The following is an 18,534-nucleotide window of genomic DNA, read 5'->3' on the forward strand; positions in this document are numbered from 1 at the left end:
ACCATTAAATTTTTAAAAAACTCCTTGAAGATCAGATAAAGCATGTTTTTTTGCTGAGAGCCCAATGCTTTAATTTGCAATTCTGTATGTTGTTTTATTCATGATAAAATACTTGATACTTGTAGTTTCTTTCCATACTGCTAACACTGACACAGATTCTCTATTGAGGTTTGACTGGCACTGAAGGATTCTCTCATGACTGGTCTACATTTTCGTTTGTTTTTAAAAGCTTAGTTTAAAAAAAAAAAAAAAGAAAAAAATTAAATTCCAGTAACTACAATTAACACTATCCATAACTAAAACGAGTTTTAATAATTCATGATTGGGAAATACATAGCTAATTAAAGGGCAACAAATTCATTTTACTTATATAGTGTCTTATTAAAAATAATAGTTTGAGCTTTAATAGGCTAACAATATATATTGTGAAAGTGTCCATTACAGCAAGTTATTTTTATTTCATAGTGTACTGATTTATTCTGCATTCAATTACTGCACATACAAAAAAATGTGTTTCTGTATGCCACCCCTCCCCTTTATTCCAGGATAGAAGGAAATAAGTTCTAGAAGCAAGCTGATCAAAAAAATCAACTTGTATTCTATATAGCTCCAAAACGTGCAAAACAGACACTTAATGTAGAGTCCAATCCAGCATTACATTTAAGAGTTTGTAAGAGCCAGAACAAATCTTAATGAAACAAATAAGGAAATGCTGTCCAAGCAATTCTGAGCAATAAAATTTTCTATTACCCTACATGAAACTTCTGTCAGTTTTGTAGGACATCTCCTCCACTCCCGAGTTCAAAACATGCTGCTATCCTGGACAGAACAGGTCTAGAGTTGAAACATGAGAAAGCCTGGTTTGTATGTCTCTGTTGTTCTAGGCTTTTGAGAAAAACAACAAACATGAGTAATGCTATTAACATGCTTGCAACATCTTTTCATACACACAGTGCATGAATCTGCCCAGTGAGAACCAAATTAAATCAAATCTCGGTTTGCATTATTCCTAGAAGTGATCAGAGTAAAACAAATTACAGTCTCTTCCAACCCTTGACAGATCTGAACTAGTGACCTGAAAGCTCAACTTACCATTGTTCCTTCCCTAATCCATATTATATTGTGTCATTTTGGTCCAGTTGTAAGAAGAGGGTAACTGGCTGTATTTCAGAAGGTTAGGGAGAGGAAGTGTGAGAGTCAAATGGGAAAGAAGAGCCAACTGCCAGAAGAATACTGTCCATAAAGGTTTCCTGTTTGTGGCGTTCACTTCCTCACCGACAGGGCATCAGTCCACTTGTAGATACATGAGTCGGAGAGAAAAGGTATATATATTCGATTTATTTTGTGGTGGATAATTACAGAAGCAGAAGAGTCAAACTGGAAATAAACTGGCCAAAACTAGTATATGAACTGTTTCACACAATTTACTTTTCATGACTTAAAAGAAATAGTGACTGACAGTTATCAAAACAGTTGTCAAAAATCTTAATAATGTGATTTAGTGATTTAGGGGAGAGGGAGGGAGCAAAAAGGATCTGTTACTTTTTAAGAGTTTTTTTTATTATTCTGCCTTTTTTTTTTTTTAATAAAAGCTAATACAGTTGGTATTACTTCAAAATTTTCTCAAACTCTAAATTTTTCTACTAGCAAGTACACTTCAGGTAATCAGTTAAACAGAACTGTAATTAATATTATGGAATCCCTTGCCAAATAAATCAATTCCATTAAGAAAGAATTTGTTTTACACTTTTTTTACTGCTTTACCTAGATACTCTAAATTTGAAGTTTCTGTCAAACGAGGCATCCGTGGTTGCAGAAATGGCCATTTGACAGCTACAATTTTCCCACTAGCCAAGTGAAGGATATTAAAGAGATGCCTCAAGTTGTAAATGAATCAAGGATAAATTCTCACTTCCTTCTCTAGGTCCACACAGGCATTTTGCAGAGTGCAGGAATCACAGATTTCACCCTTTAAATTCTACATGCCTAATAATCCTGCCCACAGCCATTAGCGTGGTGAAAGCCATGTTTATTAGGTCATCGTTACGGCTAAAAATGGTTAGGGAATTGTTGTCAGAGGACCCACAAAGCCCTGCCCACACCCTACGTGTCTCCCCCAGCCTGTCTATAATCACTACTGACCACTGTTGCAGCTCAGTAAATCAGCTGGAGGCGAGATGAGCTCTGTCTGTAATTTCAGTCTGTGCCTTGTTCTGTAGAGTTTCATGTCCAGCACGGTTCTCTCCATCAGTTTTTAAGCAGACACTAAAAATCTCAATGTTATCTTGCCTTATCAATATTCTGCCACTTTTACCTTCAGCTTAAATAACACATTACCAACACCCTGATTGACTGTAGATAAACATAACGGCTTTCTACCCAAGAACTACCTAAAAGTTATATAAATACCGAGCTGTAAACTCAGAGGAAAGTACACTTTTTATGTGTCTGAAGAGACTGTCCTCTGAAAATCAAGAGGGAGATTTCAGACAAATGCGATGAACTCCTCCAAAGTAGGTATGTACTTTCCTCTGAGTTTACCACTAAGGAAACCAAGGCAACAAGAAGGAAATAACTTGCCTAAAATCACATAGCATCAAAGCAAGAAATACTAACTTGCAATCTCAGACTGACACTTGCGTTCATTAACATGTTTCTCAAATGCCAACCCTACCCTTACTGTTCTGTAAAACAGAGTTGAAGAAAGTAGGTGTCTTTGAACTAGCTGTGCTAAATATTTGCCCTAGATTTTAGACATGCAGCTCAAAGCGAACATATTTTCCTCACCCCTTTCTTCTCTCCCTTCCTTTTCCTTCTCCATTTACCATATTTTTTAAGCATTGCAAGCCACAAAAATACATTACTAAACAATCATGCAGACTAGATCTGCCTATGAGTAAAGAAGGGAGGAAAAAAAAAAAAGACACAAATTCTTCTCCTGAACCCAGAGCCCCTTCTAGAGAGAAAGGGAGGCTTGGGGTAAGTTTCCCCTCCTATTACTCCTTTCCTCTCTGACCAGGTCTGCCAACAGCCAAGGTCCTGCTCCCTCATCCCCATCACAAACTCCTGCCCTCCCTTCCTCCCCCATTCCCTCTGTGGCCGCCACCTCCTCCGAGCAGGGAGAAGGGACCGGGAAGTGGGAGAAGCTCCAGCCATCCTTGGGCCCAGACTAAAGCTCAGTTGCTACCCTACAGGTGATCCACAGTTATTTTTACAGGAGCGCAGGCTTTGTGTCCCGATCTTTCCAAACACAACACATACAGGCAGTCTCTTTATCATTTCTTCAGTTCGAGACCATCAGAAAATTCCATCATGACTTTACTTGTAAAACTAAATTAATCCTTTCTTCTACGTTCAGAACAGAAAACCTTACAGCACAGTGATGATCACATCGAGTGCTTACCAGCCACTTCTGTATTTCACTTTACCCTATATCAAAATCGAATTTTCCTTCACATCTCCACCACTTGCTTGCTCTGTTTTGTTCTTCTTTATGCCTGTCCCACTCCCAACTTCACATTGTCTTTCATACTACCCATTACACTTGCAAGAGCTTTCCACTTCCCTGTAAAGCAATTTTCTTTTCCTCTTTCAACCTCAAAACCCTCACTGGCATTCTCCATCTGTATTTTTTTTTTCCTCATGGGTCATGTGTGTCCGTGTGAAATATCTGATCACCTCAAGGCAGTACTCAAAGGCCTGATTCTCTTGTTCTTCCTCATCTCATCTAATACAGTCTCACTGAAGGCTAACTCATAAAAGGAAAGGCTTCTCAATTCACCCACTTTCTTTTATAAACACAAGATAATACAAGTTTACAACAGCCCTTGAGCTCACTATCTACAATGAGATGACAGCTAGGCAAGCGATCTCATCAGTAACACCTTCTAGAACATAATACTTAAGGATTAACTAAGATTTTAAAACCTATGTACAGCATAAATACGTATGGCTTATTTCCATCATGTATAATAGGTGCTTGGAGCTACAAAATCAACATGAGTGACAGTTCTCAGAAATAAGCTACTCTGTTTATTCAAACTCTTCAGAAAGTGCTGCTACTCCTACTGTTCCCACATGCATGCTAGTATCATGTACACTGTAAAAGCAAAACCAAAGGATTTTGGTAGGAAGACAGCTTGCTTATAAATGTGTTAGAGTATAAACTTTGAAATACATTGCTGTATGTTTTCTTTTTAAAAATACTTACAATGAAATATTTATTAAGTTTAGGCAAAACAGGCATCTGCTATTAGCGTACAGCCCCCGTACATAGTCATAGTTTTCTCTCATGAAGAGCTCTGAGAATACAGTGTCACCACACAATGCACAGCCCACACGCGCGACTCGTCATGCCCTGAAAAACTGCTCCCACAATCTCAAGGTCCACACATATTAGTTTTCCGCTAACCTGTCCTTTTCCTGCACCACACCACAAAGAAAAATCACGTAAAATTTATCATCTTCATTTCTTCCAAGAGAAGAGGCAGCTACGTTTGATGCAGTTGCTGTCATGAGGCAATTTAATATGAACCTGATTCCAGCTGTTCAGACAGCAGTAGAAAGCCAGACCGCTACTAAAATCTGGAGGAATAAGAGATCCACAAATGAGTTTTGGATGAAATACGAGACTATGAATGCTCGCAATTCTGCTGCTAGAAAGCAATAACTAGAATCACAGTAAGGCATTTTGAGCTTAAAGTTTACCGTGAAGAACTCTTTGTAACATTTAGGACATCAGATATTTATTTCCCCGCAAATAACAGTAAACACCAGCGAGCTGAATAATCCCAAATACTATGCAGGCCAATCTCCAAATACCTCCTCTGAGGATACTGGCAGTTCCTCACCTCCGTCTTCCCTTTTTACGACCCGTCACTGCAGCCCAGCAGCTCCCCTCTCACGCCGCCACCCCAATAACCCCTACCTTTAAAAAAACACCGGAAAGAAAAATCAGGAACTGCAGCCCAACTGCCTTAACTCCACACAGGCATGTGACACCTAGAAACCGTCCTTCTCCCCCGTGGAGAGCCGCTGGGTGCGCTCTGCGGGCAGGCAGCGGAGCGGGGCGCGGGCAGGGGGGCGGAAGGACACCTGCCCCAGCCGCACCGCACCGAACCGCACCGCGCGCCGCCGGGACGGCTCCCGCCGCCGCTGCGTGCCACTGCGCGCCTCAGGGTGACATGCGTGCGCCCACAGCTCCGTCGGGTACATACATACGTACACGCACACATACGTATATGCATACATATATATATGTACGCTGGCACACGCGCAGCGGAGACACGCAGCGGCGGGTGATGGCTTGGGCTACCAGACCTGCCTTTGAGGCAGACACGCACACGCATCCGCAGTGTATACGCGTACGCACACATGTCTATACATATTCCCGCGAAGGAGGTGCAGCAGAAGTTCCTCGCAGAGGCGCCCCGGCGCCGAGGGCCGGCAGGTTTCCCTCTGGATAACGGGGGAGGCTGAGGGGGGTGAAGTTTCCTCCCTCCTCCTCCTCCTCCTCCTCCTGTCCCCGAGTTACGCTGCGGAGACGGGCGGCCCTGGGCGGCGGAGACGCCGCCGGCAGCCTCAGGCAGGCCCGCTCCCGGCGCTGCCTTCCCCGCGCCGGCCTCCGCCTCCGCCCCGCCGGGGCGCCGGGACCCCGCTGCTCGCCGGGGGCGGCCGCGGGAGGCGGCCCCCGCCCTTACCGTTGCAGAACTGGAGCAGCGAGGAGGTGTCGTAGAGGCTGCTGTAGCTGGAGAAGCCGTCCTCCATCCTGCCGCTGCGCTCCCGGCCTCCCCTCGGCTGTCCCGGCGGCCGCCCGCTGCCTCCTCGCCCACACAGCTGAGGAGCGGAGGCGGCTGGGGCCGCGGCGGCCTGCTGCCTGCCTCACTCAGTTGCCATGGCAACCCATTCACTCCGCCGCGGCTGGGGCGGCGGCCGCTCCGCTCCGCTCCGCCGCTGAGGCGAGGGGGGGAGACCCGCGGGGCGGGGCGGGGCGGCGTCACGGCGCGGCGGCGGGGGGGCCGCGGGGCTGCTCCCCCGCTCGGCGGCGGCTCGCCCTGCGGCTCCCCGGCGGGCGGCGGCAGCCTCCGCCCGGCGGCCGGCAGGCGGAGGGGAGATCCCGGCGCCGCGGCGGCGGAGCACCGGCGGAGCGCGGCCGGCGGGATCTCGCGGGAAGGGAGCCGCTGGGCGGGCGCGGGCGGCGGGAGGGCCGGGCGAGCGCAGCGGTGAGGCCCGGGGCACCGCTAGCTCCAGCGGGGAGAGGCGGGGGACGGCGACGGGGACACGCGGCGGGGCGGCAGGGCCAGCGGGGAGCCGCGTCCTCCGGCTAGGCGCTGGGCCGGCGCGGCCATTTCCCCTCAGCGGCGCCGCCGAGCCCCCGCGCCGGGCCGGGCCGCCCCTGCGCCGCCGAAACCCGGCCCCCGTCTGAAAGAGGGGCGAGCGGCGGCCCCCCGTGCGGCGGCGAGGGGCCGTGCCTCCCGCCCGACGGCGGGACGCGGCGAGACGGGCTGCCCTGATCGGGGCGAGGTGGAGCAGCGGCAACGCCCGCCCCGGCGGGGCGAAATGCCCGCCGGGCGGCTCCGAGGGTGAGCCAGAAGCACGGCCGCGCAGGGGAGCTCTGAATTGAGTCTCGGAATTGAAGGCTGAAGTTTCGCAGCGAGTGCCGGGGCAGGCTGTCAGCTGGAGAGCGCAGGGCACTTACAGCCTCGGCATCCCTCCGTGCTGCAGCAACGCTCTGCTTATTGCTGGCTTAGCTGACGCTCCTCCCGCTTCTTCCACTGAAGCAACAGACTGCGTGTAGTTGCACCTTAGGCCCTCCACGGATTTCAGTGGAGATTCAGCTGGCTACAGGATAGAGTTGTCAAGATAATACTGCAACTGACGCTCTCTTACAATAACAGCGGGGGGGAAAAAAAGATACATACTGTAATTTGCTAGGGCATTTTATACAGTTTTAACCACCTAGTTTGAAGAATATTACACACTTTTCCAATATAGAACACTGAAATAATTTCAACTGCTTTTAATATTTTTAGCTAGGTATGTTTACAACGTCCATTCGTGGTGAGATGAGGGTAGTAGTACAAAACTGGTGGCTGGTAATACTGTAAAATTGTTTTATACCTTACGGGCTTCGATTTCTGTGCTAGGGATGTTGAAGTGTCAAGTGACTGAAAGGCATTTTTATTTCAAGCTCCTCAAGGGACACAAGAAAAATAGTGCATTCCGTATCTATAGCACCTTTCATCTTGAAAAATGCCAAAGCACTTAACGAAGCACATCTTCGGGTCTCAGTCCTTTCAGGAGCTTTTTGCAGGGCAGTTCCATCATGTGGATCCATTTACAGGCATGGGTTCGGTATATACGAGTCTTTTCACCAACCACTAAACCATGGTAGTGCTAACACAGAAATACGCTATAAAATTAGGCAGAGATATTGGTTCCATATTAAAGCAGAGTGAAAAGTGCTCCCTCCTGAATTGCCACTGCCAATATCGGTCGTGTTGAAGTCATCTCCAACACAAGTACTTACCCAGCCTGATGGTGCTTAACTTGTATCTGACAAGAACAACTGCTTTTTATAGCTGTGGGCTATAAAATAACAGAGATTTGTGGTAGTTTCATTATATAAAAAAAAAACAAAAACCATGGAAGAGAAAATGACTTAAAAATACTAAAGACAATAGATTTTCTTAATGTTTTAAATGAGCAATTATTCTTTCTCATCTTTAAAATTAATGCAGAGCCCTTAGGTTTTCTCATGACCTTTTCAATCATAAGCCATCAAACTTTTTGAAGATACCATATTGTTCTAAAAAATTGTACACACAGAAGCACATACATGCATGGGATTTTTGGCAGACAAGTTACAATAATAGAAAAATGAAGCTCATTTTTAATACAAATTTTAATCAAGAATTTCCTTCATTTTAAAATGTTATTGCGATGATTAGGTTATTATTTTTGAGGTTAAGAAGTGTTTTAATGTGCTGATTTCCCACCAGCTTGAGACAGTTTCAGCACAAGTAGCATGCTTGCCATAAGATGTCGATGTTAGCTTAACCTATACCTCCTTCAGATGTGCAAGTTTTGGCAAATAAATCTATGAAATCTATGCTATCTAAAAGTATTATGTCTGTAGTAAAAAATGTGTTGTCAGTGAGAATGCTACAAAGGTAAGAGAAGTAAGTGCCCAATAACTTTTACGACATCTGCCAAAGCAGAAGAAAGGACAAAAAGGGGCAACGCAGCTCCATTTCAGAGAGCGGAAATTAAAAGTCTCTTCGAAACTCAAATCTAAACCTGATCTGAAGGCGGCGTTCTTAAAGGAAGATACAACATCTAAAACCTTAGAATAGATTACCCACCAAAATTAGTTGTAAAGGTGTCAGTGAAGCCTATCGTCTCACCGCACTGCAAATCAGCTCGGTGATGTGACAGAAAATGATCTCAGCTCCAGCCTCTAGATGCTGTTATGATGCCATTATATTCTGAGGGCAAGGGTCAGAAAAGGAAAACAGTTTCATAATTTAATTGCAATGATTTTGAGACCTGTTACAATCTTATTACGCTAAACTGCACCACAAGGCACAAAATGAAAAATTCTGTCTGGCTGTGGGAACAATGGGACAATGGATCAGAAGGATGCATTAATGTGTCTCTGGGAAGTCTGCTGGTATGGTGAAATGATGAAGATGCTTCTTTTTATTGTCCATTTTTCAGTAAAGTATAGGTTTAATCATTTGTACAGATCAGAGCTAGTGCATCAGAAAATGGGAAATCATAGAGATGGGAATGTGGCACCCTGAGCAATAGAGGGGACTGATGTAACTGTAGGGGATTTGTTGCTGTATGTTTGTGCATGCTTACTGTTGGCAGTGTCAGAAACTCTGTGTGATGTTACATTTTTGAAAGCTGTATTTTGTGACTAATGATTTAAGTTTCATTTGTATTGGGTGGTGTAATACAAGTGACTATTTGCTAAGTGAGAACAAAAGAGCTTTTACCGATCCTTAGCTGAATTTTCAGGAGTTAATACTCCAATTTTAGGACAAAGAAGCCTTGCTTTCACTTCCTGTTAATAGGCTATAAAAAATAATTTTGATGTTTTATGTATTCCTGTTCCTTTTTTATTTCTATTTGTTCTGCATTACTAATAAATACAAAAAATACCCTGCAGCAGGTTTGTATCAGAAGTATTGTAGTTCATAACTCTCAACAGTATAGATTTGTATAGTATTATAATATAATATTATAGCTGACAATACTCTCAAGTCAAGAGCAAGCTGTCCCAGTCATCATGTCAATATAAAACAAAGAAATCTGAGTTAGTTACAGTATCCTCTGAAAATCCACTAAAATAGCAGACACTGATTATATAAATCTTATCCCTTTACTGTTTACATTTAACAATAATGTTGAGAGAAACAGCCTGATATGAGCACATTTTACCTGGCTGGTAGAGAAAGGCTTTTGAAGAGGGACTTTCTCTTCTGGTTCACTTCTGTGGCTCTGTCATCTGACAGTGTCAGGCTGTTCTCACCATTTGGTGAGAGTTTGGACAGTCTGCCCTTTGGTGAGAGTTTGGACAGCCTGGGTCTGTGCTGAATGCCATTGCCTTCAGCAGGCCTGTCTGGGGAAAGAGGTGATGGCGCTTGGTAAGGGAAGGACCCTTGGGGCTGGGATTTGGATGTCAGTGGCAAAGCCTGCCATGCAGAGCTGCTAATGGCACAGGTATAGTGGGCCCTTCTTTGCGGAGTTTGCAGGAGGGGAAGGCTCTGTTCACCACAGAGGCTGGAAGGTTCTTCTTTCAGGTCAGTGCAGTGCGTGTCTGCTGAACGGATCGGGAAAGCTTGGGCAGCTGTTGCGCACGCTGAACCTATTTTGTAACTAGGGAAATCTTCATCGGGCAAAGCATCTAGCGCCATCAGCCAATGTGCTGGTTTTGCTAACATTTATCAGTGGATATAATTATAACATCTGTTTTACTGTGACTAACTTTTGAAGAGCCCCTCAAGCTCTTGAGCAATCATTTGGTAGGTCACGTTTACTGCAGCGTGATCAAAGGGAGCTGAGCCCAGTTCTGTTAGTTCACTGTGTTTCCATTTAAGACGTAAGAGTCCATTTCAGCATTTAGAGTCTGTCTTAATGCAGCAGTCAGTCCCTGCTCGAGCCTGGAAGGTTTTAAATTGCATGTTTGTTCAAGTTTTGCTTTTCCTCTGAGTCAGAGGTTTTATCTATTGAAAAACTGAAGCACTGCAACACTTGGTGCCTGGCCTCAGCCTACAATCCAAAACACAAGGTACCACGCGTGCGCTTCTCCCTGAATCATCTATCACTCATTCAAAACAGAAGAAATGGGCACCTCTTGCAGCCGTTCACCACCAGCACTGGGAGTTAGGTGGTCTGAAAGCTGGCGTCGGAGCACAGACCTTGTTTCACTAGCGAGGTGCTCTACCTCAACCTTGGAGGACACGGTGCTTCGGCAGGAGCCGGGGGCCAGCGCGGGGCAGCCGTGATGCCCAGAAGCAGCAGCAGGCTACGACGGCAGGAGCCCCAGGGAAGGAAGAGCCAGCGACAGGGTTTTAGGCACTGCAGGATGAGATCGGCATTTAGCAGAGGGGCCTCTGGGGTTAAGTTTTGGATTTAGCGGCCTCAAGTCTGCTGAAATCCTGATTTAGACAGATTTTTTATATTTTTGTTTGTTTGCCCTTTCTCTTCAGCGAGCAGCAGCAGAGATTGTTTGGGGTTTTTAAGATAATTTCATGCAGTGAATAAATTGTCTTTGTTCTTCAGAAGTGGCTTTTCCTCACCACTAGACTATCTCCAGGTGGGATTCTCTGTCACAGTCCTATCATAGGCTCAAATAAGGATTTCCTCTCCTACTGTGGGGTAGGAAAGGACGAAGTGCCTTGCCGCCCAGTCTCCTTTGTGAAAACACTTCAACTGCTGGAATAATCGTTCATTCTAAATAGCAGGACTCCAGCATTTCAGCCACAGCAGGGGTCTTCATGAATGTCACTACAAAGCACACTCCATGCATGTGGGAAAGATGGGGTATAAGGGGAGGATCACCATTATGCCAGCACAGTCTGAGCACATTAAAAATACAATATAACAAATGTGGGATGAAACCATCAAAGGTATGCATGTTTTACAATCCAAATGAAAATATGTTGCAATATGTCTATATACATCATGTTGTTTCAAATTACTTATATTGGAATTGTGGAATTTTCCCTATAATTAATAAGAATATTCTTAATCATACTGCCCAGGAAAAAAAATACTGCTTTGCAGATTGATTAATTTGTAAACACAAAGAGAAGGCTTTCAAGATGAAAAGAATAATGCTTTGCACATCTATGACTCTTCCCATTCAAAGATAGGAGGCTGCTCAGCAAACAGTGGTGCTTTCAGACTTGCATCACCTTTTTGAACTAAATGTTGTCTTTATTTTACATATTTGGAAAATAAGAGGGAAAACATGAGACAGCCAGTCATGCTGGGAAGGCAGTGACAGAATCAAACCAGAATAACTACCGGTTGAGTGCACTAACCATTAGACTACCCTGCCTGCAAACTCTGAAGGTATTACTTGTACAGTTTATTATGAAATGTTTTCAAGCATAGTGCCTGCAGTAGAAATACCCTTATTTTTGTAAGGTCCCCTAACAAGTTGGGTTCAATGCACTTCAGTGTATGTAATGGCCAACTGCAGACTTGTTACATCCATAGATATAACATAATGATACTAAACTGGTGGGAAGCAAAATACACTACAGATACACAGGAATGCAACTCCTTTTCCACCTTCTGTGCCATCTGTGTGGGTGGGAAACACATTTCTGAGATATTAATACTGAGAGATTGATGTGAAGAGGTGCAGTGATGGATGGCATCACCCAAGGAAATGATCCATCCACTCTTCAAAATTACTCCTTAAAAGTTTTCAATTCTAGCTCAGCTCTGCAACCCTATTTTTGGTGGCTTCAGCCCTCAACAGAGGCTGAAAGCTTCCACTAGAGCAGAGCTTTTTGAGATCTGTGTGTTCGGGGGCAGGAATCCTACCTCCTGCGAGAGTTGCCTTCTCTGGTTTCAGGTACAATAGCTTTGGCACAGGCTCACCAGTTCACCAGCCAAGGCACAGGAGGGTCACCCCTACAGGTCTGTATCACTCCCCACGGGGAATTCCGTCCCAGTAGAAGGAGCTTTCCGGCACCCACTGAAACCTCGGGGAGCCCCAGGCATGTAGGTATTGAGAAATGCTTTCAGCAAGTATGAAAAAGACATGCTTTTGAGTGGCTAGCACCACATCAACGCTCCTCCTGCACATGGCTGAAATCACTGATTTTGTTTTAATTTTTATGTTATGATTATAAGCATGTTACTGTGACAATAAATATTCCAGAGGTCTATTTTATGCATATATTTGTCATATTTATTACAATTTAATATCTGGTTTGTACAAAGCCGCAGCAATATAAATCTATGCCTTCTGAATTATATTACAGAAGAATAAGAGCAGAGCAAACTATAATGTAGATATATTTTTTTTAAATGGTACTTAAATAACAGCATAGCAAATTGATCATTTAAGGTATACACAAAAATTGCCATTTTTTAACAAAGTGGTACTAAAATAGTCATTCTGTTCAATTTTTAGAATGAGCATTTTAATTTGACTGTAACAATTTACAAGAATGCATAAACCTCAGAAGTAGAAAACAGGATATCTGTCCAAAGGATATATGTCAGCTACACTGTGAGAGTCTCTCAGTCTCTCTCCTCTGCAAACAGGTACCCACAGTGGCCATGGACTGAGGGAGATATGTCAGCTCTATTTCTTATGTTCCCTGGTCGGTAGGATGGTGGTTTAAGCTTGTGCCTTATCAGAACTGATATTCATAATTTCCCACCTTCCCATGTCAGTGTTTCACTGTTTTCAGGATCCAGCACAATTAAGGGCCTCTCATGGGAACCGATGCATACTAGGAAAATTTACTGTCAGCCATGTAAATAATAAAGCACACATAAAAATGTATGTGTAAGATGAAGCACCACATCCGTTCAATAGATTAATGTTAGAAGGGGCTAGCCAATCTCATTAATGTTACTTCCTACATTTGCAATAAGAGCTAAAATTGGTAATTTATGTTACTGGAAATTTGCCCAGATATGGAAAATTAATTATGGCAAACGTCTTCTGAGAGGTAGTTGGGAAAAGTACTGCATTTCTTTTAGTGATTTCATATGTTATGCTTGCTTTTAGTTAGGGGCTTATTGGAAAAGTTAATTTGCACTACTAAAAAGTCATAGAGAGTTTACCTGTAACCTTAACTCCTGCCATCACATATGCCCATTTACCACCTCAACTAACCTAGCTTCATGTTTTGCTTATCCACCTCCTGTGTCTTTCATCAAATACAATATTAATTATACCAAAAGAGGTAGGGGAAGAAAGAAGGCAATATTCCATTTGTATGGTGTGAGTTATTTCTGCAGGGGACAATAGAAATTCCACTGGTTCAAACTCATTGAATTTCCATGAGCTTCTCCAGAGCGGGTGGAAGAGCGAGAGGGTGGAAGGCAGGATGACCTACAAGGGGCAGGCAGGAAATTCAGCCCACTACACTCGCAGATTCCTTTGATATCTGCCAGAGCCTGAGACCACCTACATTGAGACCTTCATCCCTCCACTGCTTTTGCTGCCTCAGCCCATTTCTGCTTTCCCAGTACAAGATCCCAAGACACAACCTGGGGATGGAAGAAAACAGTTAAATCATCAGCTAATCTAAACTTGGCTGGCTCAAGAAAAAAGCAATAGGGAACAATCCTTTCCTACAGTTTTCAACATTACTTTTCACTAATTTCCAGCACAGACTGCAGCTTTTATTTTTGTGGGTAACTACAGTTTTGGTTTGAATTGAACTTTATTATTTACTTTGGAACAGAATTTGGCTTGGAAGAAACTTTTTTGTTCTGGTCTGTGCAATCACCCAAGGCCCACATTGTGATCAAAGCAATTTTGTGTTACATGGTTTTTTCCGAGTAATTTCTTTATACAGATTCATAGCAAGTGTATCCAGAAATTTAGATAAATTCCACTTTTCATCTCCTTTTGACATATAAAACTTAAGAAATAAAATGCAACAAAGTAAGTGGTCGAACCAAAGAAGCCTTCAGTGAATTGCCCAGGAACATGAATAGACATTGGGGTTTAAATTGCAGGATCAGGTCCATACAGTAATAAAGCATTTGGCTTTTGGGGAGAGAATGCCGGTTGTTCTTAAAACACCTCTGCCAGGCAGTGCAAGGTGTAGGATTACTAATCCTCCTCAGGGGAAGCCATGCGTGGCATTCTTCTCTTTGGTGGTGGCATTCAAGAGAGTCCTGGATGGAGGAAAAAGTAATAGGGGCAATAATGACAGTCTCTGAATGAAGCCCTGAGAAATAGCCCAGGCCCTGCTGCCTGGCTGCCAGCCATCCAAGCATGAAGAACAATCGTGCATTTGTTTTGGATACCGAGTCACCTAATTTCAAAAATGCTTCCTGATGCAGCCCTTTAATTCTGAAGTATTTCACCACCTGACATTTCTCTCTCAAGCTTTCAAAGAAGCAAGAGAAAACCAGAGCTACAGATAAGGGAAAGGAGGGAAACTAAAAGGATTTTGTCATTAGTGCAGTCATAATTCAAGCAAAAAAAGGCAAGAAGACAAGCTCTTTTCAACTTTTTGATGCCCGATAACCCCTTCTTGTCCCACCACTTTCCAACAGAATAAATGCTGGAATAAAGAATAGAATGAATCTCAAAAGAAAAATATGTATTGTGTGCCATAAATTATACAAGCTGATGCAGCCATGAACGAAAGAATTAAGAACATAAAACCCCTGCAGTGTGCACTGGCTGATGAAGGGCTGGAGGTTGCCAAGGGACACTGCGTGACCACCATGCAGTCCAAGCTAGGGTCTTGCTCTAAACATCAGCCTGCAGCCCTGCCATGCAGGGGCTTGCTGCCTTTTCCTTTACATTCTTCCTCTTAATCAGCTCTTTTACATATCAGTAGCCGTTTAATGAATGTTTTGGCCATAACCAGCTTGTGGTATATTTTACAGATGTCTGAGAAATCTTGTGATGAAGAATTCTGCATCTTTTCCCCAAACCATCCCTTCAGACAGATATTCCCACATGAAGGTGAATGAATACCCATCGACTAAGAGATGGGTAGAATAGGCCAAGGGCCAAGTCTTCACCTGCTGTAATTTTGCACAGCACTATCAGCTTCAGCTGAAGTCTTGAATTCATTACTTTTTATTTCTTAGAAAAAGTGTTATATAGCTTTATGGTGCTATATACAGAAATAATTACAAACAACCTAGCTAGCTGCTTAATGCTCGTCAGAGACTTCATTCAACTAAACATGTTTTTGGCAAAGTCAAAACTCTAGATCCAGATTTCTCAGATCTACACATCTATAATATCTCCCCATTCCTTCATGACATCTTCTATTTCAAGACATCAGCAGCTATTTTCTTATTCAGCAATCATTGCAGCAAGGAAAAAAAGCTTAGCAATACTGATGCTATTTAGTGTCATACGACCAGTTAAGAAAAAAATGCCTTTCAAAGAAGTTGATGGCATTCATTTCATATCAGTAAGATGTTTTAAAGAAAACCTTTATAAGACTGTGTAAAAGGACATTTGCCAATTTCACTCTTTTAAATGTCATTTGGTGACCATCCAAGAATAAGGAGTAAATAATACTTTGTGCTGGAAAAGAATACATATGACTCATGATTTTCAGCTGTCATACATGTGAACTTGTGGAAAATGATGCAATTGGAGACCAGAAGCAGAGCAAAATATCTGTTTGCATTCAGCTCTGCTGAGCAGATGGGAACTGCCAGAGGACTGCAGAAAAAATGTCCTTTTCTCTTGCCAGTGTCCTCCATGGGCTATGTTCTATTTGGAGTTAGATGGTTTTCAACCAATAAAATTAGGGGAGAGTCTTGATACGATTTAGCATTTTGTACTTTTTCCATTGGCCTGATCAAGAGTGTTTGCTCTGTCATTCATTCACCATTTCCTTCCATGTGAAATTAGGAAATATGGCATATGAAGACTGAAACCCAGGATTTTTCCATCCTTGCATGTTTTCCCTTGGAGCTCAGAAACTCAAGTTATCCCAGTGTAGAGGAAGGAGAGGAAATGTAGTAATGAAGTCCCTGGCTTCACCACAAGTCCCTTTCTGACCCAAACAGAAGAAAGTATATGGAAAGGGATTGAACTCTTCAGGATAAGTATAGATGAATGGCAAAAGTATGTTGAGGTAAAATCAGAAAGACACAAAATAAGCACAAAATAAGATACAGGCAGGGACAGTGAGGGAACAAGATGTCATTCTACAAATGCATATGAAGAAGGCCAGAAGAATGCTGGTCCACTACTCAGAGGTGCAAGACAACTATCAACAGATGACGCGGGGAAGGTACAAATGGTTAATGACTTTTTTGTATCCGTCTTCATTAAAGCTGTATTTCAACAAATGTCTTAAGCCAGTGCTGTTGCTGAAAAGTGCAGTTACCCTCTCCCTGCTCCACTCTGTTCCCACCTCCTTGCTCCCTCCTGCATCCCGCTGCCACAGCAATTTGTAAGGGCATGCAGGGATCTGGATGGGGGATCTGATCCAGATGAAAATTAACCTAGCAAATAGATGTTTGTTACTAGGATCAATGAGTTCTGCGGTTTGATTCATCTCATGGCTGCACTGTATTCAAATAATTTTTTTCAAATTAGCTAGACTTGTTAACTTCATCCTATGATGTTTAAAAGGCAGACTGATCCCAGGATGGGTGGTTACTGTCTCTGAGTGACTAGATGTAGAGGGTGTCAGAGGATCAGAAATAGGAAAGCATGGTGCCTGTCTTTAAATTGGGGAAAAAAGAAGGAGCTAGGAGATTATCGATCAGTCTGGTTAAATTCAATTCCTGCCCCAAATTCTAGGATTTTTTAAACAATTTATAAGTCCCTAGAAGATAAAGGGGAAGTGGGTAGCATTCAGCTTTAGTTGTAAGAACAAAGTCTGTCAAACCAGTCTAGTTCCTTCTATGACTGTATTGTGCTATGGACAGGGGAAAGGCAGTTGGTGTCATATAACTCAACTTCAGTAAGGTTGAAGTGCGCACACTCATGGCACTCTCACAAGCAAATAAGGAAAAGCAGCCTTGCTGACCCTGCTATACCTGTTCTAACAGGTGTAAGACTGTTCAGGTAATCATACCTAAAAAGTGACACAATATGGAAGGATGTATGAAATACGATTCTGCACAGTTTTGTCCTTAGCCCCATTATAGTCCACTTTTTCATTAGTGACTGAAAAGGAGAGCAGAAGACATACTTAGTAAATGTGCAGGTCACAGCTTGGGAGCTCTGCAAGTATGCTAGTCAATAGGCAGATTAAAATTTAAAAAAAGATCTTGGCAGCTTGAAGGAACTATCCATAAAAGCAAGATAAAATGTACTAAGGACCAGTACAAGGGACTACATTTAGACAGGAATTATCTGCTGGAAGGTGGGTAATAACTTGAAATAACTTGACCAAGGGTGGACCACAAACCACACATTGAGTGAGCTATGTTATGCAGAGTGGAAAAGGCAAGCATCATACTGCAATGGACAAATAATCCTGAAAATGTATGAAGAAATCCTTCCACCCTATTCACATTGATAATGCCTCAGTTGGATCATTTAAGCCCAGTTTAAGTTGTATTGGGAAAGATTCTCATTCATGTTAGACATTAGAATAAAAAAATCTTTCCATCTGTAAGGGCAGTAAAGCACTGGGATAAGTTGCCTGGGGAAGTTACACATCTCTAAGATCATTTTAGACAAATATATGTCCTGTTTGATGTGATATAGCTGGTCCTGCCTTGGGTCAGATTGACTAGGTGAACTCTCAGAGTCTTTTCCAGCCTAGGTTTCCTGAGAGCCACCTCACCAAGTTATTGTCCAACCCATTAAGCTTTCTGGGGAACAGTAGCTGCAGGGCCACTTCCATGGGCATTTTGCTGTTGTTCTTCTCACATGAGGTTCACAAGTAATTGGCTGGAGTGCCTCAAATAATCCCGCTTTGCTTACAAAATCTCTCTCAGCTGCTATCAAGCTGGAATAATATAAGTTAGGACACTGCTCCATTTTTCTCTTCTGAGGAGATCAAATCTTGCCCCCATTTAAGACATTGGCAATATATTCCTACTACCCCCAAGAGCAGCTGATGAAGAAAACAGTTTAGTTGATGTCATACCAGAAAATAAAGTTGATGATACACCAAAAAATTGAGTCACTTTTCTGAGCACTCATGTGTATGGTGCTACTATTCTGGGGGATAGTGGTGGAGAATCAGCCTTTCTTCTCACGGTCACTGGTGTGTGTCAAGTCAGGTCAACATGAAGCAATCACAGTCCACTAGCGCTCGTTATAAAATGAGCTAATGCCCCTTTCCCTCTTATGAGAAGGTACAAAGCAGAGTCAAAACTTGG

The 18,534-nt window shown here is 43.2% G+C and overlaps 1 protein-coding gene across 5 annotated transcripts in view; it reads right to left on the bottom strand.

Moving 5' to 3' along the window:
* The window catches only part of EML1 (EMAP like 1), a 131,115-nt gene that overhangs the window by 79,633 nt on the left and 32,948 nt on the right, over positions 1-18,534 (bottom strand). For 3 of the 5 annotated variants that reach the window (XM_075029857.1, XM_075029853.1, XM_075029852.1), the window contains exon 1: positions 5,700-5,972. The exons of 1 other annotated variant lie outside the window; for it this stretch is intronic. In XM_075029857.1, coding sequence (XP_074885958.1) covers positions 5,700-5,766 — 67 coding nt within the window. In that variant the 5' untranslated portion in view covers positions 5,767-5,972. Of the gene's footprint in view, positions 1-5,699; positions 5,973-18,534 lie in introns of those variants that run through there. One more of the 5 variants, XM_075029855.1, reaches the window with a different exon arrangement.

The sequence above is a fragment of the Buteo buteo genome, chromosome 6 (assembly GCF_964188355.1).
Source record: "Buteo buteo chromosome 6, bButBut1.hap1.1, whole genome shotgun sequence".
Classification (NCBI taxonomy): domain Eukaryota; kingdom Metazoa; phylum Chordata; class Aves; order Accipitriformes; family Accipitridae; genus Buteo; species Buteo buteo.